This window comes from Thunnus albacares, chromosome 9, assembly GCF_914725855.1.
Source record: "Thunnus albacares chromosome 9, fThuAlb1.1, whole genome shotgun sequence".
NCBI classification, from domain to species: domain Eukaryota; kingdom Metazoa; phylum Chordata; class Actinopteri; order Scombriformes; family Scombridae; genus Thunnus; species Thunnus albacares.
The window spans coordinates 16,938,087-16,952,758 of NC_058114.1; the positions used below are offsets into that span (position 1 = coordinate 16,938,087).

The 14,672-nt window shown below is 38.6% G+C and overlaps 1 protein-coding gene across 1 annotated transcript; it reads right to left on the reverse strand.

The window, feature by feature from the left end:
* Positions 1-7,440: 7,440 nt before the first annotated feature.
* Positions 7,441-14,539, reverse strand: ptger3 (prostaglandin E receptor 3 (subtype EP3)). Its single transcript, XM_044360789.1, has 2 exons — positions 13,223-14,539; positions 7,441-12,535 (listed from the first exon to the last, which is right to left on the reverse strand). The coding sequence occupies exons 1-2, from the start codon at positions 14,072-14,074 to the stop codon at positions 12,209-12,211; spliced, it is 1,179 nt and encodes a 392-aa protein (XP_044216724.1). The 5' UTR covers positions 14,075-14,539; the 3' UTR covers positions 7,441-12,208.
* Positions 14,540-14,672: the final 133 nt, after the last annotated feature.

Sequence of the window (14,672 nt, forward strand, 5' to 3'; positions counted from 1 at the left end):
CTTTTTTCAGGATTGGTATATGGCTCAGAATTCAGACAAACTGTCTCTCATTTCACCATGTTTCTCTATTTATGAGAGAAAACCCAGAATTAATTCCTTTCAAGCCACTAGGACAGCCACCATTTTTAAAGAACCAATATGTTATTTTTGCATCATTTCATTTTCATACTGGCCCTGAAATCAGAAGATAATGAGACTGAAACTCCAATATGGTTGGGAACAGGGTAGCAGACGAGGAGGAAGCCGGGCAGAGTGCTATTATAAAGATGTATGTGGTTGGATTTGGCCCGTTAGTGCTAAGGCAGCGCCAAGCAGACTGGAAGATGCAAAGCTCATCGTTTCCTGAGCCAGAGCCATTCACAAGGCACATCACTGCACCCAACCTCATGGAAAAATATCACATTCTTATGACTTTTGGGCAGCCAGTTTAAAGATCCAGCAGATTGAAAAAAATGGGAAATGTTTAGTGTTTTGGGGTTTTTTTTAGGAACAGAGCTGGAGGGCCCAAAATGGCAAAAGAATCTTACCCAAAGAAAATACTTGAAGCTGCAATGTAGCACTGAGTGACTGTTATTTGTTGTACAATTGTATTACTGTCTTTATTGCAGTGTTGCCCTGGAGAATATGGCTGTATTAAAATGTTGTCATGATTAGTCTATTATGTTGCTTTATTTTACTGCGTTTGTGTATATAGTCAGCAGGGAGCTATTACCACAATGTTTTACGATGTTTCCACTCTTTTTGTTGCTGAATTTAAATAAAGTGTCCCCCAAGTGTAAACAGCACTGTGTGCACTAGGCTTAGGGAAACCTCAACTTTTACAGATTACGTCCTCAAACATGTTGCACTCACTTGTTTTTATATTAATTCAGAAACTGCTCCATCATATAGTTAAGCAGGGGCTATTGACCACAAACAAGGGTCAAGGGCCCCTAGACGCCACTTTGAGAACCACTGTGCTAGTGGCATGGCTTTAGGGATGGTAATGTTGGTTTGTCTTTCCCAGTGGTGGAAAGCAGCTAAGTACATTTACTCAAGTACTGTACTTAAGCACAATGTTAAGGTAATTATACTTAACTTTACTAGTATTTCTATTTTATGCTACTTGATGCTTCTACTCCACTACATTTCAGAGGGAAATGTGAATGGGAAAGTGTGTCCAAACTTTTGACTACTGTACTGTATGTCTCCTTGTTATGTTTCAGATGTTGTTGCTAGCAGCTCCACCAAAGAGACATTTCTTTGCATGGTTTTAAATAAATAACAGTTTGAGGCCCAAAGAGGTAAAACTCCCTAGTATTTCACAAAAATGCAAAGATTAAAGAGAAGTTCTGAAGTTCTTTCCTACCCCATGTATCATCTCAGAGTTATCTTGTGACCCTTATAAAGCAGTTCAAACTAACTAATGATGAAATGCTGCTATAAAAATGTTACATTTATTTAATATATCAGTCACAACCACATTTTCTGCAAAACAAATACTTTTACTTTAACACTTTATATCTATTTAGCTGATAATACTTCTATACTTTTACTTTATAGGATTTTGAATGCATGGCTTCTACTTTTCAACAAGCTACTAAACTGCTCCATTATACAGTAGCTGTTATGTTGTCAGCAGTAAAGCCTGTTTGTGCTGTTTGCAAAGGGAAAACATGAAACTCTATGAATGTGAAGCAGGAGACCGCTAAAATATGCGCTTTGAAAACCCAAGACAAATAAATGTTTGATACGTTCTGCAGCCATTCTGTGCCAGATTATATTACACTGTTAATTTGTCAAAACTTTCCTATTAGTTGAGGCAGTAATACAGCCCAGAACAATTTATTGTATGTTTATGTTATTTCAAACTCCACATTAAAATGTCAATTTTAATATTTTCAGATTTAATTTAACACAATTGGCAGTTTCACTGTGTGGCCAGGAGGACTTATCAACAGGCATTAGTGTTGCCATAGCAACAAACCATGATTCAATACCTACTTGTTGCGTTTCCTGAGAGCATTACTTTACTTTAATTCTATTAGATACCACACTGACAAATAACATTGAGAGGGTGAATAAAATCCCACCTGAGTTGTTTCTCTTGCTGGGTTTGTTTGGTGTTGCTGTTATCTTGATGTTAAATGACACAAGGTCATAAAAAGCTTTATTGATAAGCTAATAAAAAAGACAAACAGAACCTCTTAAGCATAACCTTGTAAGTTGCCCTCTCATGACTCTGAATTAACACACACACACACACACACGCACGCACGTACACACACACACACACACACGCACACACCCACACACACCCCCACACAACCCTTAATCTGTCCATGGGAAAAGTGTATTTCTGGTTACAATTTTAATGTTTATCCTCCTGAACACTGACTCCTTTTTTTCCATGAGGTCAAAAAATTGTGATTTCAGTTTTAGAGACCTTTCATGCAAAATAACCTCCTGCCATAAACACAATAACTTTTCTTTTGCATTATTGACACTCTGTAATGGCTTTTTTTATTGTGTTTATTTTTATAGCAGCTGGGTTTTATTGCAGCCATGAGAACTGATACAATAAGGTACAGTGCACCAACGCCCATGCTTTCACAGATGGACAGATTTTTCCACTCAAATCTTCAAAATGTATCGCAATGTCAAGCGACCTGGTAACCGTTTCTGCAGCACACTGGATTGCTTGAAATTTCCAAAGTTTTGTACCCAATTATTTGACATTTGCTTTTTTGGAACATTGGCACACAGTTTTAACTCTTGTGTTGGTTATGTAAAAGTTAAAATTAATTCTATGCAGCAAAATAAATGGTACATTTTTGTAAACATGAGCCTTTGTCAGACTAAACCTCCACAGGAACTCAAGAAGGAGAATAAAGTCAGATGTAATGTGCTACTGCAGTGTTTTTCAATCCTGGTCCTGGGGCACCCCTGTCCTGCATGTTTTAGATGTTTCCCTGCTCCAACACACCTGATTCAAATGAATGGGTTGTTTTCAGGCTTCTGCAGAACTATCACTTGAATCAGGTGTGTTGGAGGAGGGAAACATGCAGGGCGGGGGTGCCCAAGGACCAGGATTGAAAAACACTGTGCTACTGTATAATCAATGTCTGCCTGAGGCAAGAACCACAGATGCTATAGCACTGCAACACTGGCCAGAATCAGAGAGCACATTCACACCGATTGTACAAAAATATATGAAAGATCTCTTTACCTAAATCTCCTCCTTTGTGATCATGTAGATTTAATAAAAGTTTTATAATAGTAAATTGATTCTCCTCATCAGCCTGCTTCCATAAAAGAAGTTAATGTCTTTAACATGTAACATATTCAGTATAAACTGTACTGAAGCCACATTAAGAGGGTGATAACTGATGACATTACATTACTACTACACTGAGAGAACGACTGAACATAGATGAATGTTTTTGCTGGACTTGAATTGCTAAGCACATATGGAATGGATTTATAGCTTCATTAGTTTGTGTTTGGACAGCAGTGAACAACAGTGGCAGGCTGTGTGGTAGAAACTGATAGGGGTCTCCTGACCACAGTTCAGTCCATGTTTAGATTGAGAGAAAAACAATGTGGCAATGAAGTATTGAATTTAAATGCTGTAGTGTATATATCCAAGTGAGAGAGATTGCTGAAGTCACTTGAATTTGCTGAAATTATCTACAGCATTTTTATGCATGTGTTTGGTTCCACTGGAAATCACATCTCCTTTCACTTGAATGATGGGTAAACAAGCTCTACATATCTTTTCATTTCATCCTCATTGTCATTCAGAGGGAGTCTCACGGCAGCTAGAATAACATCCATTCTTACATCAACATCACATACCAACCACTATGTTTGGGGCCTTAATGGATTCATCGCCTGAGGACATACAACCAAACCTTATCCACAGTAATCTAAGTAATTGTGTACAGGGACACGACGCTGCTGCATCCTTTCTGCGGCCAGCAGGCGACCTTTTGACTCATCCTGGTTGTTTATCTGACCTGAGGATACTTGTCCTTGCACAAAGAACAGCAGCACTGTCTCGTCTTATTCCCTCAGCACACAGGCTCACAACAAAGACTTTGTCCATACATTAAAAGCATAAGAAAGGTAAAGTAGCAGCATCCATCACAAGTCGTATTAATTCAGTTAAAGTCATGCCTCCGCTCCTCTGTGAGAGGCCCTGGAGGAGCAATTATGTCATTTAGAGTAAACAGACATTTATCTCTCTTAGCACAATGGTCTATGGAAGAAGGACATTAAGGAAACAATAATTTCTATAAACAGATATCTGCATATGAATGCAGAATCTGTTGGCGACGGGACAAGATTCTGGTTTCCATTTGTAGTCCACGTAGTATTGACCAATCACGTTTGAGCGGGCTTTGATTACATGCAGGTAAACAGTCCGTGTAGAGAGCAAAAGAGATGGAATGCATTGGCCGAAATGCAATCTTGGAAGCCACTGACTGTCGTCTGATGATGATTTAGCTTTTCATTAGCTTTTTTTTTTTTTTTAAATTATCTGCATTCATATGCAGATATCTGTTTAGAGAGATTAGCTGAAATGTCGTCTGGACCGTCTCAAGTTGCTAATCGGACTGTAAACAAAGACCAGCTGGCTACACCAGCAGCCCCAAAATAATGACTGTTGCCCCCAGAGGCTAAATCATTGTCAGACAGATAGCCGATGGGTTCCGAGATTGAGGAAAAAATGGAAATAGAGACATATTTCAAGATCGCAGTCAAAAAAAGTGGGAAATTTTGGGTCACCTTTTGCCATATATTTTAATTAAATCAATGACCCTCTCAGTGAGAATAAAATTGATTCAGACTTGGTGCATTTTGTGTCAGTGATGTGAGACTTAACTCCATTAAACCATCAAAACATGAGACTTAATAAATCATTAGAACATTGTTACCTCACCATCGAGATGATTTACCAAACTAGATACACTTTTCTCTTTCCATGTGCCAGTTCACATTTAAAGTGCTTGGTCTTCATGATTGAACCATTACTGGTAAAAGACATTTCTTGTTATCATCACAGAGGGACACTTTTGCTTCAATCAAAACAAAAAAAGATTACAATTTAAGGAAGCATGCATTTGGAGCACCAGCATGTTTTCATCTTTTAAAATTGCCATTTACAATTGCCTCTTATTCACCCTCACAAGCAGCATGTTGTTTCATTTTAAATACGTATTTTTTTCCGTTTTCCCAGCACTTTTTGACACCCTGCAGTTTGTTCAATAAGTTTTATATCTATAATTGATTTTAACACCTATGTAGCACTGTATGTCATGCTTCAGAAGTACTTTTCTCTGTGTTTTCCTCATAAAAAATATACATCCTCAGTCTATTGAGCTTAACGGTGATGAATAATGGAACAATAAAGCCCTTAATGGGCCCACTAGAATTTATCAGTGTCCTCACTCAGCAATAAAACGACTACATGGTGTGCATAGCCCAGACAACGAGCCAGGTGATTTAAACAATTCATTGCTAATTGAATTAAAGCCTCAAAATTAGTCACAGATGTCATCTGATATAAGGCAATGGAAAGGTCTTTTACCTTTATTCATTAAAGGCATATTGACTGAGCACTTCAGGCTCTTTGTCTGCATCCTACTTCAAATCTTTGTTCTACTTCAAATCTACTTCTAAATCTTCTACATCTATGACTTCCTCACAGCTGGGAGTCAAGGTTTCTGGTACTTAGAGCTTCTTTTCATACTCATTAGTGCTTCTGACATTCAGTTGGAGGCTGCTGCAGCTGAATACAGCAACATACTTCATAAACTGTAACCTTAAGTGGCATTTAGCTTCACTGCAAAATATCAGTTTCACCCTCACTTCCAATGCAAGTATTTCATGATGACCAAAAGAACTAATTTGTAATCACAAAATAAATTAAAGAAATGGAATAATGCATAAAGGAGTGGGAGCCCAATAGACATAATGTTTGCTAAAGTTTCAATACCTCAGTCTCTTAAAGTTTGAGTAGTTTGTATATTTTAAACCCCATAAAAGTATGAATAATTCCTATTGGCTTTGAATAAAATAATAAACAATAATTTAAAGTTTTCTTTTTGCTCGTCTGCAGAAAATGACACAAATACCCATTTATATGTAGGTCTACAGCAATAATTGTTGTCTTAAAACATAATGGAGGAGTTTATCTTATAAATGTTACCTTACTGGAAAGGTAGAGCCAGCAATGTGACGTTTTACATGTTGTTTTGCATTTTTGGCCGTGTTAGCGGCATTGCTTTACAGTTGATAATGTTGGTCGACCACTTTGGTCCAGACTGAAATATCTCAACAATTATTACATGGATTGGTATGAAATTTTATACAGATATTCGTGGTCCACAGAAGATGAATTTTGGTGACTTTGGTGATCCTTTACATTTTCTATAGTCCCATCATGAGGTTAGTCCCACCACCTCTGTGGTTCAGAGTGAAATATCTAGAAGTATTAGATGGATCCTTGTGAAATCTTGTGAAAACAGATATTCAAGGTTCCCAGAGGACACGTTCTCATGACTTTGGTGATCCTGACTTTTCCTTTAGTGCCACCATAAGGTTGACTGTTTTAGTTCTTTATTGAAATATCTCAAAAACTATTGAATGGTAGTTTGGTACACACGTTCATGGTCCCCAGCAGATGTAATAACGTTGATCTCCTGACTTTTCATCAACTGTAGCCTATCACACAGTAATAGCCAGCAGCCAGTGTCATGTATTACAACTCTAAACATGCTGTTAATGTATATGTGCAATGATTAATTTGATACCACACTGTTTCATTTATTGGCCCATGGGAAACAACGATAGAAGCCTACATATGGTCTGCAGCCAGCAGAATTCAATAACAGTCACATTAAACAGCAGTCACATCAATATCATTTAAATTATTCTCAAATGACAGCAGAGAAAATGAGGAGCATGTAAAATAATGTCTGTAACTGAGCATATATAATATAAGTTATTTATTTTCTCTTTTTGAGGATGTTTCTGCTTCTTCTTTGGTTAAATTGTTGCAAAAGTTTTTATGTAACGGACATGCCACTGTTTCTTTTTTACAGTTTTAAGGATTTGTTACACATGAAAGGAATTTTAAAAATAAAAAGTAAACCCAAATATTATTCTTATTATTTTTGTGCTTTCATTGTGTGTGTGTGTGGGGGGGATAAACACAGGAAATGTCTTTAAGACAGACTCAAACTGGGACCTGGGGGAATAGTGTTTTAGATCACTAGACACCAGGATGATCCAATTCCTCAATTTTTTGACAATATGTATTTTGGCTCAGCCCAACAAGAGTTCACTCAGGAGGCACGCTTCTTGAGAAAACACTGTATACTCCACTTGCATCAGTTACGAATTAGTATGATATAGAGATTTATACATCACAAAGTCACAAAGGCCCAACACATGTTGAAAAGATATGTTCGTATCCTTTAATAGATTTACAACATTACATCACCACATAAGCCAAAGACTCTGCAATTACAAATGAATCAAAAGTGCATTGCATGTTGAACTGACACAAGTCAAGTAGAGGACAAAGACATAAAGTACTGAAAGGACACTTTGATAGGTAGCTAGATATTCTCTTTTCATCACTGCAACATGTTACATAAGCCTATCTCTGACAGATATATCAAAATATCTGAAGGTACAAAAAAGGTTGCAAATGTACAGCATTCCTCACCTGAACACAGGGTGAAAAGAAAAACAGCTCTGAGAAATAAACAACAGCCCCATGAACGTGCGTGGATAGCCCTCATCTGAGAATCGGGTCTCAGAGTTCAGAGTTTGGAAAAATTTCCATCAGAGTGCACGGAGTTCTTGTTTAGCATTCAAAAGCAGAGGCATAAAGGGAGTAAACGATAAGGAGATGGACCTCTGATAGACATTCAGTATTCATTTACATTCATCAGTGAGGCCTTGCCTGCTGGGCCAAACCTGTTTCTATTGTACTGTCTGCACATGTGACACCATTGTGCTTAACATCTTTAAATAGACTTGAGAAGCAATTTGCTAGTTGCACCTGTCAGGCTGGTTCCTTCCCTTTTAACAATGGGTACATTTAATGTTTGGCTTTTTGTGCCATTTTGAAAATGACTTTTATAAACAAAGCTTAAGACTGTTACGTGATTGAAACTCGGCAGCTCCACATGGCATAGAGGAAATGTAATCTTTGCCTTTCAGAGAGGCGCGCAGAAGAATAAGCTGTGAGTTCAAGTAACAAAAATCAGCTCTTGCACACAGTCAACATTTAAAGTGAACAATATATAAGATACTTGATGAAGGTCGCCTGATGGAAATGTAGCTACATACTTGATAGCACAGAGATAAAAAAAAAAAAAAGGAAAATATGGCTGCAGTTATCCAGTTTTTTCTAGAAAGCACACCTGCTCACTGTTGCAAAAACTGACTGTCTGTGTTGAGCTACTATGAGTGAAGATATCCAACAGCTGAATTTAATTTATGCAGACAGTGAAGATTTACAAGGTGAGTTAGAATGGGACACTCTATTTATTTACGCAACTTTAAACTGATAATATTCTCTCCTATGGTTTGTGTTAAATATGTTGGTAAGAGTAATTGTTATGGCACAAAAGTGGTCATGAATGGATTAATCACTGGAATACAAAAGTAAATGTAGGATTTCTAAAAAAATACTAAAACAAATGTGTAAATTTATCCAACAGATACAAGGGATAAAAAGCATCTCCCCCTCATGTTTTATAGCAGATATGTTTTGTAAAATGCATAGATAAAAAATATCAAGCACAAATGCAAAGTATCAAATGACCAAACATTTTTTAACCATTTCAAATCTCAATACATTCAGTGAATCCTCAGCTTGTGAGGCAATCAGTAAATCACTCCCATGCATTAGTGACTCGAGTGAGCAAGACAGAGCTAACTGGCAACACCGGATTCTCCGAGCACCATAAAGCCTTTTTCAAATCATTATGTAATTGGACCCTTCCTTCAATGCTGGTGCAGGACTCTGGTGTGTAACTGCCTGCTCATTACATGACCTTTTCCTTTCACAAATTGTTGTCAGACAAACAGCCAAACATTTAAGCATGTGTGCAAAACAAACACTGAGAGTCCTGACAATCAAAGCTCGAATCACGTTCTTAGTGTCATGTCTTCAAAGAGGCTTGTGTGTCACTTTGGCATTAATATGCAGAAACATGTTTTCTAGCAGAACGCAAATGACATTCTGACATACGTCTTAATGAAGCCATAAATTAAACATCATCGGCTTTTGAAGATTACACCTTGCTGATCCGTAAAATGGAGACTGGAAGATATTTTCATGTCATATCAGCATGTTGTACCCGTGATTCTAATAAACATGTACTGAAGAATCACAGAAAACACTTTCTCTAAATATTTTGTAGGCGTTTACTAAATCTATTAAGGAGGGTATTATGTTTTCTATTGACAAAGAATTACTTCCTCTTCTTCAATTTTCCTTTCCAGTTTTGGGGATGGGTGGGAGAAAATTCACATCCATGTGAAGTGCCAGTTAGCTTTGAGGGGATTTTCCTTTTTGTAATTATTTTTTTTCTCAACTGAAGAGCGGGAAACTTCAGAGTCTCCTGGACAGAGATAATTACATGACGTAGATTCAAGTGGAAACTGATTGAGTCAATTGTAAACCAGCCATGTAATCATTGTTTTAAATGCATGAATTAAACCCCAGATGTTACTGCTCAAGTGTATATTAACTGCTACACAAGGTGAACATATGCCTGGAATAAATGCTCTTAATACAGAGCCACAAGCTCAATTAGTGGCGCATTCATTAAAATGAGCACTCCTCATATCGATATGATAGCACTTAAACATTAATGAGACTGACTGCTTGTTGAGGAGAACATTAGCATTTTCACATATTAACAAGCAAGGTATAGTATGTAAACCTCACTACACATTTGTAGCTGACAATGCACTTGATAATTAACACAAATAATGCCAAATAATTGGTTTCTTGGTGCAACACACCCTGAACAGTGTTGTTGTTGTTGTTGTTGTTGTTGTTGTTGTTGTTGTTGTAATGTTTCTTTTCTCTCTACAGTTTTGTTTTTCTCTCACCAATCAAGGTTTATTCTTTGAGTTGCTAAGGCAGGTTGGCTTGACAATCAATATTTGCTCTGTCTCTGTTGGCAGATTAACAATAACATGGAAAAACGTAACGCTTATCTGTCACAAGGCTTTCAACGAAAACAGTTTTCTATGGGATCATTATCACTGAGCTTGTATGTATTTTCACATTTACAAGGCAGAGGCAAGACCGGGCAAGGCAGAGAGTACATGAGTCTGATCTTGTTGCTAGATGTGCTAAGAAGGCAGAGCTGCGGTGTGGCAATGTGAGAGATTGTCCCATAACTCGGTTACCATGAGAGCAAAAGTGTCCATCATTCAGAAGCTGAACCTCTTTGAAAACATTTACAGTATGTACATCAATGAGATACACAAGACAAATAAGCAAAAAGATAAAAGGATCATTTACATCACTGTAATAGGAGTAGATTGCCACTGCCTGTCAATATCCCTCTCAATAATGTTTAGTCATTTGGCAAGCATTTTCCACTTCCTTGAATTAATCTATGAAAGCTGAGAAATTGCACTGTACACGTTAAAGAAAATCAACATCTAATTCTACTTGGAGGTAGCATCAGGACTACAAGGAAAAAATTTGGCTCATAAGAAGAAAAATGATGGAATACTGAAGGACACACTCAACATGTCCGAGGCACTCGCTGCAGAATTAAAAGCATAAATTCATACAGAAAAAAACAACAACAAAAGAACTGTTTAACTTTAAAAACCTGTGTACTGGCAGAATATGACTATTAATGTAAAAACAGAGCATTGTTGGCCTACACACTGCTGGAAGCTTGTAAAGCCGCAACACAGTGTATGTAGCAGTTAAACAAGCTACATAAAACTAAATAAAAGGCTTTTGCTCTTTTAAATTATATGGTGACTTTATTTTGGATAATTTGTGCACAATCTTCTGCATGTGATATTTTTCTGCTAGTCAGTCTTGAGTCCACTCTGTCAACTTAGACTGCACCAATTATTATGTATTTTTCTCCAAAACATTCTGGCTGGTGAACTCATAATTTCACATTGAATGCTTGCAGATGAAGAATATTTTCAATCAAATGATGGAGCTGACAGGAAAAGCTCAACGCCACTTTGACAGCTACAGCTCTATAACGATCAGGCAAACTGATCTCATAATGTTTACACCACAGATCAGTCCTTTATCTCACACACTTTGACATTCATAAGAGTGGCCTTGAAGGAATTTGCTGAGAGAATAACTGCACAGCACTTTAAAAGTGCTTTTCATATTCAGAAGGGAAAGTGACAAACTGAAAGCTTCACATTTCACAGTCCTGGCAGCAAGCCGAGGAACACCACATATAATACATTATCATATTTACAGCAACTGGCGCCTGATAGGTAGCATCATCAGCATTCAGCAAAGACACAACTAATTTCATAATACTACAAACATCAATAAATAACCTTACAATCAACAAGTGGCTCCAGTTTTATATTTTCTTCTTCTGAATGTCTGCCCATCCATTTTGAAACACTTTATGTAAGATATGGCAAAGCTATTTACAACTTCATATAAGGAGTTTTTTTTCTTAATTTAAAGACATTCACAAAAAAGTCATTTATCCTTTAGTTGGCTTATGGCTTCAAGTTGTTGAAAGCAATGACTCGGTTTAGAAACTAAAAAAAGACAAACATGAGATGCACCACTTCTGTAAGTCAGTTTACAGTCACATATTCAGTTCTTGGGTCTGGTAGATGTTATTAAAACTGAAAACTAGCAATGAGGGAGGTCCTGGCAGCCACGGTGCAGACACATGCAAAAGGTGTCGCAGTCATGCGTCCACATGCTGGTTAGGTGACTTTGAATGGAATGTGTTTTAAGCAACAAAAAAAATGCACCCAGAGCAGACTTGGCTGGTTCTCATTAACACTGCAACAGCAACAACTCTGTCTCCTTGTTTCACAATATCCTCCTGACATGTAGAGACATTACATTCCCATTTTTTTCATCCAAGGCAATGATGTATCCATTTTCACATCCATCCAATCTTTCCCGACTTCAGGTTCGCAAAATGGCGAATTCCTGTTGTCTTCAAAGGTCGACTTAGCTACTCTGTGGTTTATGAAGGCTGTTGTTTTCATGATTCAGCTTGTTTAGAGCGTCCAGCGCCGTCTGAGTCTCCTTCTGTTCCTCTAGGGAGCAGTTGGACACGGCATTAGCCATGATGCAGAACTTGCGGAGGAGGATCTCCCTGAGGAGCAAATAGACCCATGGGTCCAGGATCTGGTTGAGAGAGGCCAGGCGGATGGCCGTCAGAAAGAAATTACAGTCTAACTGGACATCTTGGCCAGCGGTTTGATTAACGGGCACTACTGTTGAATTGCATTGATGGGAGGATACCTGAGTAGAGATCATCCGCAGCATCAGCACCTGAAGAAAAAGGAAGCAGGCACAAGTTTATACTAACAGAGGCATGTTACATGTCTGTATTATGGTAGTAAAACATGGCCTATAATATTATATTAAGAAATTAACCATTGGGAATTTCATTATAGGAACACTTATTGGCTATTGGAGATTTTTTGATTTTGTGTGCTGTCTCTGTGACTGACACAAGACAATCCTGAGCAGCTATCAGACAACTAGGAGGAAAACATAACATTCACACTCTACTCTCTCATCCATTTCTGCTACCACTGTCCTGTGCGCTCTATTAATATCCTTGGTGGGACTATTAAATATGTGACTGACAATGCATGACCTCATAGCACACCGAGCAGACCCTCCAAACAGGACTCGGCTAAGTGGATTGTTCCTTAATGGCAAGTGGCAGCCGTGTTTCAAAGGAATCATACATGACAGCTATAATCTGTCTTTCAAGTATGGCCTGTGTTTGTGTGAAGGAGGGCAGAGAGGAAAAAACCAGAGTAGAAGAGGGTGAGTGATTAAATGAGTGATTGCAAAAACAGAAAACTTGATTGCTGTGATTTATGGCAACTTTATCATATTAGTAGAGTAAATAATTTAACATCATTGCAAAATAGTTACATGCGCATAAATGGGACTACTGCTATGCTGTGATGAATGTATAGGCTGCAGTCGCCAGTAAACACATACCAGCAGAGGAGACCAGCATATAAGCAGGACGCACATAATCCCTAACAGCTGAATGACGGTCTCCGTGGTGAGCCGTTCCCACTGCTTTGAAGACTGAGATGTGCCAGACTTTGTTTTACACCGGATAATTAAGCCCCGGATCGTCACCACATTGCAGGAAACTGTTATAAGCAGAGAGAAAATCCCAAGTACAGCGAAAGTGATGGAGAAAAACATATTGCCCGTGACTTCTCTGTCCCCGGTGCTGATAAAGCACCAGGTGCCCGGCCACTGGCGTGTGTATTTCCCGACCCCTGCAATGGGCAGCAGCGCGAAGAGCAACACAACACACCATATAGCAGCCAGAGTCTGCTTTGTCACACTTGTCTTCATGTGATTGGAGTACCAGTGGGGGTTTGTTATCGCCATAGCCCTTTCAATTGCCATGGCACTGGCCAAGAAGAGGGCGCACAGGCCAAAAGTTGTCATGCACACACCAAAAAAAGCGCACAAATTGCCCGATGAGTCGATACGCTCCCATTTCAGATCAGCTCGGTAAACTGATATCACTATTGGACTTGTCAAAAGCTGTCCAAACAGGTCAGTCAACGCCAGCGATCCAATGCAAAGTAAGAAAGACTTTTTCCTTTTATTCTCCTTCTTTCTGTAAGAGATACACACCAGAATTAGAGCTAATGAGTTGCCCACCATGCCAGTGATCATCATGGTTATGGGGAAACCAACTGATACATTTCCCAAACTGGAATTCTTGGTGGCATTGCATTCGCGCAATGATTTGGAGACGTTGGTGCCAAGCATCGCTCCAGCGGTGGTTTGCAGGCCCTCAAGAGAATCACAACCGTCCCAAATCATCCTTTCGGAAAGAATAAGTCTAGGTACCGTACATAGCCCATGTGTGTGTCCGGCATCCTTCAGTGCTCCAACTGAATGCAGTGCGTAAAGGCGCGTCAGGTCCTTTCCGCGCTGGAGGCGGGACTACTTGGAAAAGCGCCCAGATGAAACAAACACCCTGAACTGAATATATCCTACTCACTAAATCATAATACTGATCTCTGGTTAGATTTGTTGTCAGATGATTGATTGTGATTGACGATTGTCTTTTTCACTTTCTATTTCTACAAGTATAGGGTAAAGCACTTTAAATAAGTGGCTCACATTTCATGGTCCTGAAATGACGCAGCGGACACAGAGGAGCCAAACTGAGATTATCATCATATCTTGGTGAAGTCAGCAGACAGGTGGACTCATCCGATGAGATAGGGGATGAAAAAACCTGCTCAGTTCGTTTTTTATTTGGAAATTAACATGAGTAAATCAGGTTAAGCATGAACTACTACTTATCATGCACTTTTAAGCCAGTACGTTGGGTGGCCTTTATGGTTTATCTCTTTATAGAGAGGCGTTTTGTGTTAGCGTCTTCAATAAACTTGTTTACCTATCAGTAAAACTC